The 15,506-nt window shown below is 40.6% G+C and overlaps 1 protein-coding gene across 1 annotated transcript in view; it reads left to right on the top strand.

The window, feature by feature from the left end:
* gstcd (glutathione S-transferase, C-terminal domain containing) overlaps positions 1–15,506 on the top strand; it is a 70,421-nt gene that overhangs the window by 10,213 nt on the left and 44,702 nt on the right. The window contains 1 exon segment of the mRNA XM_034687077.1: positions 726–819. Within this exon segment, the coding sequence (XP_034542968.1) occupies positions 726–819 (94 nt within the window).

Genomic DNA, 15,506 nt, shown 5'->3' with positions numbered 1-15,506 from the left:
CAAGTTATTTTCAATTTGGTTAATATATATTTTTAAGATAAAAAATGCCAGTGATATCTTGCTCACACCACTCACTCCTTCCTCACTTGAAGTACAAGATTTCCTAATTTTCATCGTCCATGTAGAACCTGTTATCAGACTTAATTGGGAGGTTCGATCATGTGAAAGCAAACATAGAGCTCTTATAAAAGATTTAGTCAAAAGAGATTAATGAGAGCAATGACTCCACACTCATTTCTTATCTTAATAGTCCGTGCTGAATCTCATTCTCTTGTTCTCACCGTCTAATCATCAAAGAAACAGAAGGAAAAAAAAAGGAAAGCTCTCTACCTGGTACTCTTGAGTGTGTGTGTGTGTGTGTGGTGTGTGTGTGTGTGTGTGTGTGTGTGTGTGTGTGTGTGTGTGGTGTGTGTGTGGTGTGTGTGTGTGTGTGTGTGTGTGTGTGTGTGTGTGTGTGTGTGTGTGTGTGTGTGTGTGTGTGTGTGGTGCTGGTGGCACATTTGTTCTTTCTTGAAGGAGTAATAAGTGCACCAGCAGTGTTTTTCCTCAGGTGTAGCTTCAGATCAGTGTGAGTTAGGGGACACAGGGCTTGTTCAAGAACAGTTCTCTTTAAATCACTTCATTACAACCGTTTGGACCACAGAACCTCAAGGCTGTGGAGGGGTTTCTATGGTAACCTGTGTATTTATGTGTGTGTATGTGTGTTTGTGTGTTTCCACCCCCAGGAAAATGGCATTGAGGCAGTGTTCGCTCCTCATCCTTGCCCTGCATGGACCCTCCCTTGGGACAGCTTACCCGAAGCTATCAACCCCACTGAAGGTGAAGTCAAATTTCTGCCTTGTGGCTTTCTACTCTGCCTTCTCTAGGTTTTTTCTTTTTTGCCCTTTTCTAACCTTTTCTTTTTTATTTTTTTTAGCTCTATCGTGTTTTCTTTCCTTTTGTTTTTAAATTTTTTAGATTTTTTTCTTTTCTCTTCTGTCTCCATTCCCACCTCATCTTGGATCATCTCCTGTCATCATTCTAACCACCCCCATGTCTATATCTGCCTCCATACCACTCCATACTCCCTCTTCCTTTGCAATTTATTAAAGGAAAAACAATTATTATTGACACTGTATAAGGAGCCAGTGCAAGGAATGTGCATAAATATTTAGATAAAGCTTCTACTCCTACTGTGGCCTGGTGATTTTCAGTGGCACCTCGCCATCCCCCCTGAAAGAAAAACATTTGCCCCTGACACATCGCAGAGCTATCTCTCTGCTCAGCCTCAGCTGGATGTGTTTCCCCATGAGGCCTGCTAATTAATTTTAAAGTGCTTATCTCAATGTTTTAGCTCCTTATGCATGGAAAAGTCTATGTAAAAAACAGACTCAGCACAGCAGAAACACACAACAAAGTGCACACACACTGGAGGCACAAACAAACAATGTGCAACATGGACCTTATGCTTTAGTGGATGCTGATTGCTGTGAGTGTGGGAGCTAATAGGCAGTGGGAGGGCTGGTGATTGCTGCCCCAGGTGGCACTGCTTAAGCAGAGAGAGAAGAAATCCATTTTTTTTTGTCTTCCCTTCTCTCGCCTGCTCTGTTTTTCTTCTTATTAGTGAGATGTCTGTGTCTGCTGTGATGCTGAAAGGTATGGATGCATGTAGAGCAGGAGCAGCAGTAGATGAGTTATTCAAAAATAAGAAGGAGTGAGTTTTTAAAGACACACAACATTTAGTTATTTTTTTCTCTGTTCATCATTGTAATAAGCTTTGATAAGCATTTCTTCTGCCCATGGAAGAAAAAAAAACGAGAAATGACACAGGAAATGTGATTTACTATGCAGATGAATTTGGTAGAGTAAGCTCCGTTTCCTCCCTCTTTCTGCTCCTGTGTTTATTTGTTACACGTCCTCCTGCAGTGTCCTGTTAATGAACCACAGCATAACTTTGAAACTAAACTAGAACAGGAATCATTTGCAGATGAACTCAAACCTTATTCCTGTTACTATTTTTTAGGACCATGTTTAAACAAGGAGTCTTTAAACACAAAGAATCAACTTATTCACTTTTTCAACTACATTATTGAAGTTCCTTTGTTGGACTTTTGTTTGTGTCAATTTTTGACAGCCCCTGTTGCCAAAACAGTACACCTTGACTCTTAGTCCTGCACACGCAAAAGGATGTGTTTTATAATGTCTAATCCAGCTTTTCTGTGAAGTCAATGTATCCTAGAATCTTTGTCGCAGAAAATTTAAAGGTGGCGGGTGTAGCTCAGTAGTAGAGTCTGTTGTCTCTCAATCAGAAGGTCGGGGGTTTGAGCCCAGGTTCTGCTGAAGTCTCCTTGGGCAAGACATTCAACCCAAAACTACCCCAGGTTTCTGAGTCAGCAGTTCGTGAATCTGTCTAGTTAATGCTGATGAGCCCTTTACATAGAGCCTCTGCCATCAATGTATAAATGTGTGAATGGGTGAATTGACACATTCCATTTACAATAAATAAAGGCTGCAATCGCCTCATCTAACACCTACCCCTCCTACAGTGGACACGGACCTTAAAAATGATGTCAAAAATAGGAATAAGTCAATTGATATATCAAATCCCTTACAGGAGCTTTGATATATCAATTTTACAACAATAATACAACCAGCAAACAAATGTGATGATCAGAGGCCTTTCTCTCTCATTTGTGATAGTGAATTGATCTAAATAGATCACATCGGCTGTGGAAAGAATGCAACCTTTATTTCTCATGTTGTAATTACATTATTGACCAAACCATTAAATGTTGCCACTCTACCTAGTCTGCACCAGAATTAGTAGTCAGTTAGACAAGTTTAAAAAAAAAATTCAGGTGGGGGTGCTTTTATGATGGGACAGCTGAAGAGAGATAGGAAATGTGGGGAGTAGAGGGCGGGGGGAAGACATGCTGTAAATGGTCACGGCTTGGAGTCGAGCCGGCGACCTCTGCAACGAAGACTATAGCCTCTGTATGTGGGGCGCTTAGACCGCTAGTGACGCTCAGCTGGGGGCTTCGTCTGTGCGCCTGGTCTCCACGAGCACTTTTCTCTTTGTCGCCAGACTGATTATGACCCTGTTACGCTCCCGACTGAGGACCTGACCATGTTCACATGCTTATTTTTTTCTCAATAAGAACGAGTAGACAAAAACTGGACACCTTGAGTCTAAAATATGTTTCTGTTCAGTTATTGCAGTAAATCTACCTGTTGTAGCCTGAGCCTCCCGCATATATGACTATGCGTCCACAGATATAATGAGCCTGCTCCAGACGTTCATATTCGGCATGTTTAACATTTCCCCTCAATATGACCCGTAGCTATTCAATACTGTCAGTTATATACATTGTGTCTATAAGGAGAATTTGATTTAGGGGAAAAAACGCATTTGGCATTTTTTTTTTTCATGATTAATCTATTATTGATCGTTAACATTTCCAAGATCGATCAGGCAGAAGATTGACATCCCTAATGTAGACTTGAATATTTGTCTCATTTTGTGTCCAAGCTCTTGCGCAGCCACCTGCTGCTAGCCAGGGCTGCAGCTCTGGTTAATGGCTACTGCCATAATGCCAGGGTGGTCTTTTACCTGAGTTTAAAGCAGCATAGATGTCAGGTTGGGTTTGGCAGTATGAAGATACAGTGTATGTAGGTTGTGTCTAGTTAAACTGACATATAATCACTTGACTAGAGCAATGCAGAACCATAACAGGCTAACCCTAACCTGCAAGGACATAAGGCTGGGGGTGCTAGCTCTGCTAACATTAGCCATACTCTGTGAACCTATTTGAACCTATACCTGCAGACACTGTGATCCTGTGTTTAGCAGTCTTAAACAAACTGTTCTCATTCCCACAGTTTTATGAGTGTTGTCTTACTGGACTAGTTTTCTGACTAGTTGGTTTGTCTGAATTTAAATTTATCTTCTCACAACTAGGAAATTAGTTTCTACAGATCATCCCCAATGATAACAACAAACAATAAAGAGATACCAGTTAATATGACTATTCATTCAAGTTCCAGCGTTGTCAAACAGACATCGATCCATCATGACTTAATGGTTAGATTTACTGTTAAGTTGGTTTAGTAGTTACACAATGCAGGCAGTATTATGTCACTCTTTATAATCTCTGTAACTTTTTGTATGTTTTTGGATTGTGTCCTCACTTTATATTTCTGCAACTGAGGACCATGGATAAAATGAGCTCTGAGAGTTCCATCTCAGCATGGATGAGAACACTCTAAAACATAGCAGAAGTAGAGCAAGTGTATTTTAACAGAAAGCCAACACTTTAGAATGATAGTTGCTGTTTAATTTCAAGTACAACCTCCTGGATTAGAGTGAATACAATGAAAGACAGAAGTATCTGACTCCCCTTTTTGACTGTAATGTAGTGGCTGTAATTTGCACAGCCAGAGTAGCCTATGTATTTCCCCAGAACAACTTAATAACCCTTTTCTTTCCCAGAAAACCCCACTGACATCTTAACAGAAGTGCTCTTGACGATGTGGGCAGTGTATCTATTCTGAGAGCCAGAATCATGTAGAGAGAGACTACATTTTAGCTGTCCCACTTTTGTCGGCACTCTGCATGATAAACGGCTCTGTTGATATCTCCTCCTGCAGCATTAGGCCGGTAGGTAGGCAGCCCTGGCGTTTCAGTTCTGTGTAATTAAAGAGATGCAGAGACGAAAGGCAGCCAATTTGTCCTGAACCCCAGCGCGTGGGCACTCCATCTATCTGCTCCTACAGTTTACACAAATGGCTGCACACACACCCATGTGGACAGTACAACAGGGAAATTGCAGCACTTTTCTCCTTACGTGTGCATAATATTTCCATACCTGCAAAAATAATTTAACACACACAAGTTTTTTCAATTTATTTATATGTATAAGCTTATCTGTTTCACCAGAGTGCATATGCAGTTTAGTCTGCAAGTACTTCGATAGTTTTGTTTTGGCTGTTTACTCCACAGCAGTGAATTTAAAATGAAATGAAGGTTGGAGTGCTGACTTCCAGCTTTGATTTGAGTGTTTACCACCGTATATACTGAACTGTGCACAAATTTGAGCCTTTTTAAGCCATACCCCTGAAGGGTAACATTTACACACCCAATATGAATGCGTGGGCGCCTCCAAACACTCTAAAAGTTTTAAGTCAGCACTTCAGCCATGTTTTTATTGAAGTCTATCATAATGGAAAAGGGAAAAAACTATTTGGAATGCATCACTTTCTTGATACTTGCATCCACTGCATAGTGTGTTTCAGGCTAATATACTTCAACAAAAATAAGACATTCCCACCCTTAGAAAAGTATGCTCCATTTGTTCTGTCTTTGACCCATCTAATTGGTGTTCAGTGGTAACAAGTGCTACATACTGCAGCTCAGGTATGCGTAATGTATGGAAACAAAGGGACCTCTGTGCATGAGGGCTGTTTAGATTTCCGCCCTGCTTGTTTAGAGGTCTGCACCGCTGAATCTGCTGAGGGCTGTCTGCAGACAGGTAAACAGCAAATGTGAATACAGGGGCCATTGTATACAGCAGCCAAAGTCTTGTCTGCAGCACTTCACTTAATAGATGGAGGAGGAAGGCAGCAGAGAGGGCAGACTGGAGTGATGGAGTGTGTGACAGTGGGAGAGTGAGATAGGGGTGAGAGCTTGAAGAGAGACAAGGGTTATCAGCAGAGAACAAGGAGGGGGTGAAAGAGACAATCAGGCATAAAAGAGGGGGGTCTGGGTTGGAGATGCATAGTTGTCGTGCTTCAGACATGTTGCTATTACATCCTCTAGGGTTTTTTTGGTACAAAGAGAGGAGATGAGTTCACATGTCTTTGTCTTAGGTTACAAGAGTCTGACAGAAGTAGAACTGCTGGAGTGAAAACTGGCTCCATTTGTCTCTGTTTCACTGCTTCAACTACAGCTGGGCTGGGATTGAGATTTCACAAATTCCACTCGGTTTTTTCTTTTGTTTTTTTTTGTAGAAGAAGAGAAAAAGTATAGTAACCTACAGGGCTGTGTATACTTTTTGATTGCTATCACAGTTGATAGCCCAATAGTGATGCAACCCCATAACATAAAATCCCATTGGAAGAGAGACATCCAACAGAAACTTAAGGAAGTTGCTGTGTCCAGAAATAATCACCCCCATGACACCTCAACTTGATGTATGAAGAATTTAAAAAAAAATTATAATCCTCATGAAAGAGATACAACATTTTAAATGTGACAGTAAGAAGCATTGCAGATGTTTTATCCTCTGAACAGACAAGTTTTGAATACAGTGTCTATCCAAAGAAACACACATGTCTTTGTTTTGTTTAATGCACTCCATTAATTCCATTCTATCTTAAACAAGAAACACTTCATTCATTGTGCATATCACTCTGTTGTATCCTTTTGCGGAATCTGGTTGAATAAATTGGTCTAATATCCAGCAGATACAGAGCAACAGTAGCATTCCTTTATCATAGATTTTCTGGTCCACTAGTTCAATAAAGTCAATTTAGTAAAGCATTAGGTGTTTTCAGACCAAACAGTTCTGGGGAATCTTTGAAGACGGACTGTCTGCTCCAGAGTTCCCTGAGAACTACACACCATGGGGACTTTTTTTCCATCTGCATTGGCACCACCATGGTGATATCTTATGAGCCTTAAAGTAACAGTTGCTCGAGCAATGTCACTTACACAACACGACTGAAAATATGGAGGACACCATGATTGGAGCCAATTACCCTCTGCAGTGTTTGGACGGTCCACATACTCTCACTTGTGGACTAATCATGGTGCACTTGCATCACTCAAAGTTCCCTATGTGCTGTGAGAGTACCTACTTTGAAGCAGGAGTTAAACAGTTCCTCTAACTGGGTTCTAGGAACCATATTAGCTCATAGTTCCTGCGCTAGAAAACCGAATCAATGTATGTAAAGGTCCTGAAATGGTCAGTAGAGCAATGAACTACAAAGATGGATGACTATTCTCTGTAGGTTCATCATTGCGAACTACCCATCCCCCAAACAGCATAAAAAATCATATTGTGTACGTGTATTTTTATTGACTCGGCTGAATCTGAGGTTATATTTTTTATTTGTTTGTCTCTTTAACAGCTGGATTAATGAAAAGCTACTGTCCCCCTTTTCAAGAAATCTGGTCTTTAGCTCATAGCATTTATCTATAATCCCGACTATAAGCACTAAAATGTTCATGAAGTTTCTAGCGGTTTCACGGTATCCTGGACAGATTCAACGTGGTTTAGGAAACTATGTTGTCTCAGATGGGCTGGAACTTCCCTTTCTCATCCGCAGACATCCTCCTGCAGCATCATATTCTTTGTAACTTAAATCCCAACAGAAATTTGAACCACACAAGACAACTTAGCCCACGCTTTTCAGTGCTTTTGCTTGTTTCTACACAGAGCATAAATCTAATGAGTAGCAAAACATCTGTCGTGTTTTGCTTCCAGAGAGCCCTCAGATGCTTACAATGTTAGTCTGGGAATAAGGAGACCTGTCTGTAAAATGCATCAAAGCTGGGATATGAATTTAATAACAACGTTACAATGCTGAATCATGTAGGTGGATGTGTACCGTTTTTTCTTTTTTTCCCTCCTGTGTTTATTAAACTTGTCATGGCTGGGTTCAAAGAAATGAAATGTGTGTTTGTGATTCAGTGATATGTGGATTTATCCACTGTTAAATCAGTTAGGCTCTGTGATTTTCTCCCAGGCACACAATCTCTGTTATTGAACTTAGATGAGGATTATTAGCTACATTTGATTGATGTCGAGATTTTGGAATTTGCTTTTAAAAGTTCTTAATTTTCTCAGGCTAAATATTGATTGAGAGCACTGAGGACACAGTTCAGTTTCGGAGCACTTAATCATTAATTTTAAATAAAAGAAGATTTTAAAAACTGGCTCGGATACTATGGAGAATTGATTTTTTCAAGGGATCATGACATTTCATTTCTCAAACCCTAATAGCCATCTGACATTACAGTCCACTCTGTATTTTATCTGATTCCAATCAGTGTCAGGTGTTTGAGAAAATAGTTCTCTTTACAGTCATATTATTAGTAGTTTCAGTCTGTTCAGCAGGAGATCAGACGTGAAGCTGAATTGAGGGCATATTTTGGTTTGCTGTTTACTTTCATATTTTTGTACCCTTTCTTGTATTAATATACATTTCTGAAGGCAGGAGTACCACTCTATAATGTTTAAGTCTGTAGGCAATAAACCTCGCAACAAAGCCACTGGACTTAACTGCTTTAAAGCAGCACAAATCAATGGATCAAATGATAATGTGGTCTGCAGTTCTCTTCAGCTCTGAGGAGCTTTTTAGCTGGAGAACATAAATGGTTATTTAGTTCCTGAGGATCCGTATATTTCCCTCTGGAGTTGGTGAAGAACCAATAACAGCTAAAATGACTGGGGATATTTTAATTACTTGAAGAAACAGCCAGAAATGAATTCTAATGTTCCTCTGGTTTCGCTGGGATGTGTTGATGCATACTGTCATACTGTGATATGCAGTGTTGTGTTAAGAGCTTGTTTGATATTCAACTTTTTATAACAACTTGATTTTTCACTCAACTCAAACACTTTCAGTTTGATGTTCAGTACTGCATGAGTGTAAGGATGTTAAGGGGTTGCTAAAAAGTTCAGATTCACCTTCTGCCTGCATATTTTGTGCGGTGGGAATGTCAGGTCTAAGTCCATGGTACTCTGCCACAGTATGATGAATTCACCCCTTCAAGTACAAAGGTAGCTGCTCCCCTAAGGGGAGAGCCTTTGTATGATGAAGTGCTGCATCTTGTTTTTGATGGGTGCTCTAAATGTTTTGTGGACTGTTCTGAGTTGATCCATCTTTGTTTTATCCCTCCTCTTTGCTAATGAACTAGTTAAGAAAATGAACAGCACAAAACCTTTTTTTTAAAAGGTTAACCTCTATTAAAGTAAAGGAGACATGGTCACAAGTGAAAATAATTTTCCCTTGAATTTACTGACATGCAAATCTCTAAATAAAGTTCTACTTGGAAACAGAGAACCTGTACTTAGGAGCTGGCATTTTATTATGGGAAGCTTTCTGATTTTGGTATTACATTTAGAGTATTTGCAGTATTAAAAAATAAGTATCAGATTTGGAGTATGCAGCAAAACAGTGCGTGTGAGGAGCAAAAGGCAGGCAGAACGCAGTACACTGTCATGACATCCTAGCATTTATTGATGACATTCTGATGACAATTTATATATCTCTTTTGAAAAGATATCTTTGAGCATTTTCAGCTAACATACAGTTCTATTTTATTTGACTTTCATTCAACAACTAAGCATAATTAAAGTTGTTTTCTTCTACTCTTTAGGATGGGGACAGAGAGCTGTGTGTGAGACCACAGACAACTTACCACTCTGATATCTTTGGTTTAATGTCTACTGATCATATCTTTGCTTTCCTCTCTGTCCATTTTAATTTTCTCACTTTTGCAGTCACTAGTGTCCACCAATAATTTGTCCTTTTTATGAAATTCCCAAACTGGTGAGGAAACTTTTTGGGGGTTTGGATAGTGTACCTCACCTTCATCTGTCATCTCTCCAACATGATTTGCACTGCAGTAGAAGCCACACACTGCGGTAAAGGCTAGCTGGCTTACTGTCAACTGAGTCATGGTTGTCAGCTAGCCAGCTAGCCTTTACCTTACCTTTGCTTCTGCAGCTTCTTCTTCCCCTATCCTACTTTCACGGTGAGTGGCACTAGCATGAGAAACCACTACTGCCCCCTACTATGAACCAATTTGTTACACGTTTTACCCTACGCTAATTTTTAGCACAATATCAACATATCATTTTTTAAAAAGACAGTTAGCATCAGTACCAGGTTTTTTTGTGACAGCCCTAGTTTGTGTGATTACTTTATACAAATCTGCTGCATGATATTATTATTTTGCAAACCTGTTAATTGCAAGTAAAACACAAGATTCATTTTTTTTTTTAATTTAACCTTTATTTTACCAGGAATAGCCCCATTGAGATACAAAGGTCTCTTTTTCAAGGGAGTCCTGGCCAAGACAGCAGCATAAAAAGTTTCACAAATAGAACATGACAAAACATACAGTGACAAGTATTACATTGATTTATAAATTAGCAGTGTTAAGCTCTAAAACATATGCACAAGCTGATCAAATCATCCTTTATCCTAGTTTTGAAATCCTCAATCGAATTAAACAATCCAGTTTCAGGCGACCCTGAAGCTCAAACCAAGAAGAGGGAGCAAAGACATTAAAAGCACTTTTACCAAAGACAGAGCGAGTCCGAGGAATGACAAAAAGAATTTATCCATGGGACCGAAGATGACAGCCACTGACAACTTTAGGAGTCAATAAGGAGCATAAATAAGACGGCAGCTATTGGAGTATGGCCTCATAAAGAAAGACATACCAATGCTCCATTCTTCTGTTGTATAAGGACGACAAGCCGACCTTCTGTACAAGATACAGTGATGTGTGCGGAAACCTAAACCAGAAACAAACCGCAATGCAGCATGGTACACTGAGTCCAACATTTTCAGAGAGGTTGAGGAAGCATGCATATAAAGAACATCACCATAGTCAATTACAGATACAAAGGTTCATACCACCAATGTTAGCCAGTCTCTGTGGTTTAACTGAGTCTAACCAGTAACAGATTAATGAGGGAAAACCATAGACTGTATAAGATATGGACGTAGTATCTGTGACGTCACCCATCTGTCCTGAACGCTGTTTTGAAGCCAATCGATGGCGGCAGCCATATTGGAAATGCGGAACTCAATCAGGCAGAGTGTGACGCAAAGGGGCGGAGTTTGAGCCTCCTAGCCAACAGCTATGTGTTCCTGTCCGGGAGTCAAGTCAGTCATGTCCTTATTTGGGCAAAATTCTGCTGCCAGCCTCAAGCAGATTCTCGATGAATTGCACTTCATCATAACACTTCCGCATGGGCTGCATAGTTTGAGACCCTAGGTTGCCGCTTGGGGAAAACAAGGAACAGTACAATGTTGCAGACATAAACACTGCACAGTAAAGAAATTCTTAGTTGGAACTTGTTAGCACTAACCTCTGGCTACACTAGAATTGTTGAGAAATTGACATCCATTCCCAGATGCATATCTTCTGAAGATTGCTTGCATGGAAGCTTTCATTCTTTAGTAGCAAATGTGTCTGTAGTTTAAACACATCAAAGTAAATCAAACAATTTCTAGTCCAGTTTTTGAACAAATGGGAATGTGGTTAACTGAAATATTTTGGCTGGACTCCCTGCACGCAAACACATTTCCCTGTCTCACCTGTGGAGCTTATGCATTTCACTTCAGTAGTCCTACTAAACTGAAGTCTCTGAACACGCTGTTTTCTCCTGTCCAGCTGTCAGGCTGAATGAAGCTCAGATGAGAGACAAACAGCAGGCTCAGCTACAGATCTGTCACAGTTGGCCTGCATTAAAACATATCCGCTTAGCCGAGAGATAGTGACTAATTCTCCCCCTTTCTCATGCTGCGTTCTTCTGTAAATAAATGAGTGTTTTGGGGTTTATGTGTGACTTCAAAACAAGTGATAGCACAATGTAGAGACATAGCACAAGATTATTTAGAAAAGTCTGTTGACATGCCATAAGGTGCTTGCCATCTTGAGGCTTTTGTAATGAAATGTCAGGGCTAATCTAGTTGGAAGATAAGTTTGGCGTTGGCCTCAGACACTTTCTATGTTCACAGGAATAAATTCTACTTATGCCAGCCCTCTATGATATAAGAGTACCAGACTAATTCCAAACCTAAAAAAAAAACTTACTGATCTTGTCACCTTTCATAGATTCACCAGACTTCAGGTGCTTGTAATAAATGAAATATTCCATCTTGTACACTCCCAAACTGTTTGATTTGTCAATCATAGTGTCGGAGGAGATTAGTGGGGGATAGCAACAGATCTTGAAGAGCAAACAAGAACACCTTCAACACAAGTCTTTGACAGAAGATTTATTACTTTCTGCAATGAAATGAGCCCCATCATCGAAAGCTTGTCATCTCCTACCTGTTGATTCACATAACATCTCATTGTGATTCCGCAACAGCAGAACACCGCTGTCCCGGTGTGGGACTTCACATTGCAGAAGCACGAGAACTAAAAACACACAGTGAGAGCTTCACATACACACAAGCAAACACACGCTGCTCTGCCTGCTTATATTGATCCTCACCCCTGTAGCGCCTCTGTGACTACCTCTGATGCCGGCACAGCGGTGGGACGACTTGATCCCACCAACACGTCATATATGCAACATTAATACCAAAGGCAGGATGACAGCGTAAATATTGCACCTTCAACTTGTAATCTGGAAAGGGCAAGAGGTAACTAACACTGTGCTGTTGATGATGGGAAAACACACTCAAAAGCTGCTTCATGCAGTTGAACGTCCTCCATGATCATGCAGATGACCGTCAATGAGGCAGCTTGCATGCTTACAGGCAGGTGACACCAGCTCTACATGCACAGCAGTTAGTTCACTCTTGATCTGGTAAGGGTCTCGACTAGGGGTGGGAATTGATAAGATTTTATCAATGTCAATGCCATAGTCGATTCTGCTTAGATTCCTGAGTATTTTTTTGAGGGGAAAAAAAGTAGTTCTACACAGACTTCCGCACCAAAAGGAACCATTTTATTTTTTCCATAATTATGTCTGCACAAGGCTGAACATGATCATATTCAACTTGAACATACTGAACAATAGGTTGACCTCATTCTCTCAAGCCTGGATGAAAATACTTTGAATTTGGAGAGGAACAACTCTTTTCCTCATGGGGTCATCGCGGAGGTATTTTACCTGCTCCCGGTGCCTCATTTTCGGCCGTGTGAGTCCGGACGTGACCCCTTGAGCCTGAGGGAAAGCGTCCCAACGCCTAAAGGGGAGAGGTAGGCGGAGGTTCGCCTCCCCGACGCGAACATGTTCACATTAACCCTTCTCCACTTCGGCCTGACGCAAACCTCAAGCTTCAAGGCCAAGTCGACAAATGCTTCAGCATATAGGAGTTGTGCGTTGCAGAGTGTGTGACGTAATGCAATGTACCTTGACGTGAGGTGACGTTGTGCTGGGAAATAAATCGTTAAGAATAATCAATATAATTTGAGGTGCACAATTCCGATGGAATTGATCAATTGGAACCGGTTTTCAATTCCCACCACTAGTATGGACTGATGTGATATGATGTGGACTTTTCTTTAAGATTAGTCATGGAAATAAAGAAGCAGACAAGTTTTCGTTTTGAAACCGATGAAAAAAAACCAAGCCGTTTCACAGGTTGTGTACTTGCAGTCACATGTCCTGCAACATGCGTATTGCACTTGTTCAAATTGCAGCTGTGATGATGAAATGATATATCATTGAGCCCTGTATTTAACATCTTATTGAACCTACAAGTATGCTAACAACCACTTACCAACACTGAAAAAGCTATGAACTATAGCTGTGTAGTAAGAGTAACAGTAAAGTTCCTCTATTAGACCACATACTGTACCAAATGGAAATATTAACCTCATGGTGGCGCTAAATGAAAAGTTGTAGGTCCCATCTATCAATCCATTTTCTTCCACTTATCCGGGGTCGGGTCGTGGGGGTAGCAGTCCAAGCAAATTGACCCAGACATCCCTCTCCCCAGCAATACTTTCAAGCTCCTCCTGGGGAATCCAGAGGCAATCCTAGACCAGGCGGGAGATATAATCCCTCCACCACGTTCTGGGTCTACCCCGGGGCTTTCTCCCAGTCGTAGGTTATTAAACTTGATTCTTAGTGCATATGAATGTCAGTACCACATTTTATAGCAAATCTCAACATTTCTTTCAAAAAGAGAAACAGATATCACCCTCATGGTAGTACCCGAGAAATGTCAAGAAAGGCTAAATCAATGGGCTTCATCTTCTCGAGCCAATAAAACTTTCTTATGAAAAAAAGAATAAGGCAACTCCTGTGATAACTTTTCAGATGTTTTGTTTGGACCGAGCACTAGCATCCCTACAGCTGCACCTGCAGCATGGGCTACAGTGTGCTTTCATTGTTTTTGCCTTCCAAGGAGAGGTGTTTGTTTTCGACTCTGGCACATCAAGCTGTCAGTGCACGTGTAATTAAGAGTAAACTGCCTGTTATTACAACTAGAGATAATTTTTTTTTAAAGAGCATATGTTAAACAAACACATAGATGTGATTCAAAATGTTATTGAACATTAGTGGGAGTGTCAGCTTGCACTGTGAGCTGACATTTGGTTAACACCTCATTCCCTCGAGCTCCTAGCCCCAAACAGCAGGCTGAGACTCTCAAATCGCTCCTCTCGTTCTCCATTAATTGAACTCATTAGAGCCTTTAAATTGGAGATTTAAGGATACGTGGTAACACAGGACCAAGCACAACAGGCAGCCAGCTTTGTTACTCCCAATTAGAGAGATAATTGGCACTTTTTTCTACAATTCAAGTTCAAACACATCTAGACTCCCTGGAGGGGAAACCGCAGAGTTTCACTATTTGCGCTGATGTTTGAGCTGTGCCCATTTAAATGCAGAGCCACTGGCTGCCTCCATGATGAGCTCCTTGCAAATGTCATATCATGAATATTCATTTGTCTCCTTAGTTTTGTTTAGTTGAATAATCTCTGGTGAGGCACTGAGGTGTGGGTACGGAGCGAGGAGACAATTTGCCTAACCCTCAGCCAGCCTTCACTGAGTTTTGGATTACATAGTGTTTCTCACGCTGTTTCACTAGACTCATAATTAATTACTGATTAGTGCTTGAGCCCTGAGCAGAATGTTAAACCCAATATTCTCTCTGCTGGCCTTTCCTACGGAGCACAGTTTAACAGTCTTTAAAAGTCTTGTGGCTTTGGGATGTGGGGATGACATTTGAAGGCAACCACAGATTGAACGAAATAACAACTTTCCTGTTATCTTCGTGTTGTTGACGTGTTTTCACTTTTGCTTTGAAGAGATATGACAAAACCTGATCGGGTTATTGTCAGACTTGATGAAAAACTATTTACTGTTCCATCAGGAACACAGCTCATCGCAACCCAGATCACAGATAGATGAGAGAAACCAATCACATGTTCACTGGACTGATTGTTCTGCAATTATTTTTATATTTTTGCACCTCAGCCAGCTGTGTGTCCAGATGTTCAGAAAGATGTGTTCAACTGTTGAACTGTGTTCAACAATTACAGGAAACACTGTAGATATTTCAAAAGTTATTCCCATTATTTGTGACAAAGTGTTCTGCATCTGGTCACAATCTGTATATTATTGTAGGGTTTGGTATTTGCCTGCACAGATATTAAGCATTATAAAAGCAGACTCAGAAACTGACTAACTTTCTAACTGATTGCTGGTGTTCACAAATTGGTAGTTTTAGCATGGGAGTTATCTCTTTTAAAACAACGAAAGAATCAGCCCAGAAATTAGTAATTTAATCGAGTTCAAGTTACCAGGCAGCTCTTGCCATCT

This window comes from Notolabrus celidotus, chromosome 7, assembly GCF_009762535.1.
Source record: "Notolabrus celidotus isolate fNotCel1 chromosome 7, fNotCel1.pri, whole genome shotgun sequence".
In the NCBI taxonomy this organism is placed as follows: domain Eukaryota; kingdom Metazoa; phylum Chordata; class Actinopteri; order Labriformes; family Labridae; genus Notolabrus; species Notolabrus celidotus.
The sequence above is the reverse complement of the archived record's forward strand: the minus strand, read 5'-3'. Positions and strand labels throughout refer to the sequence as shown.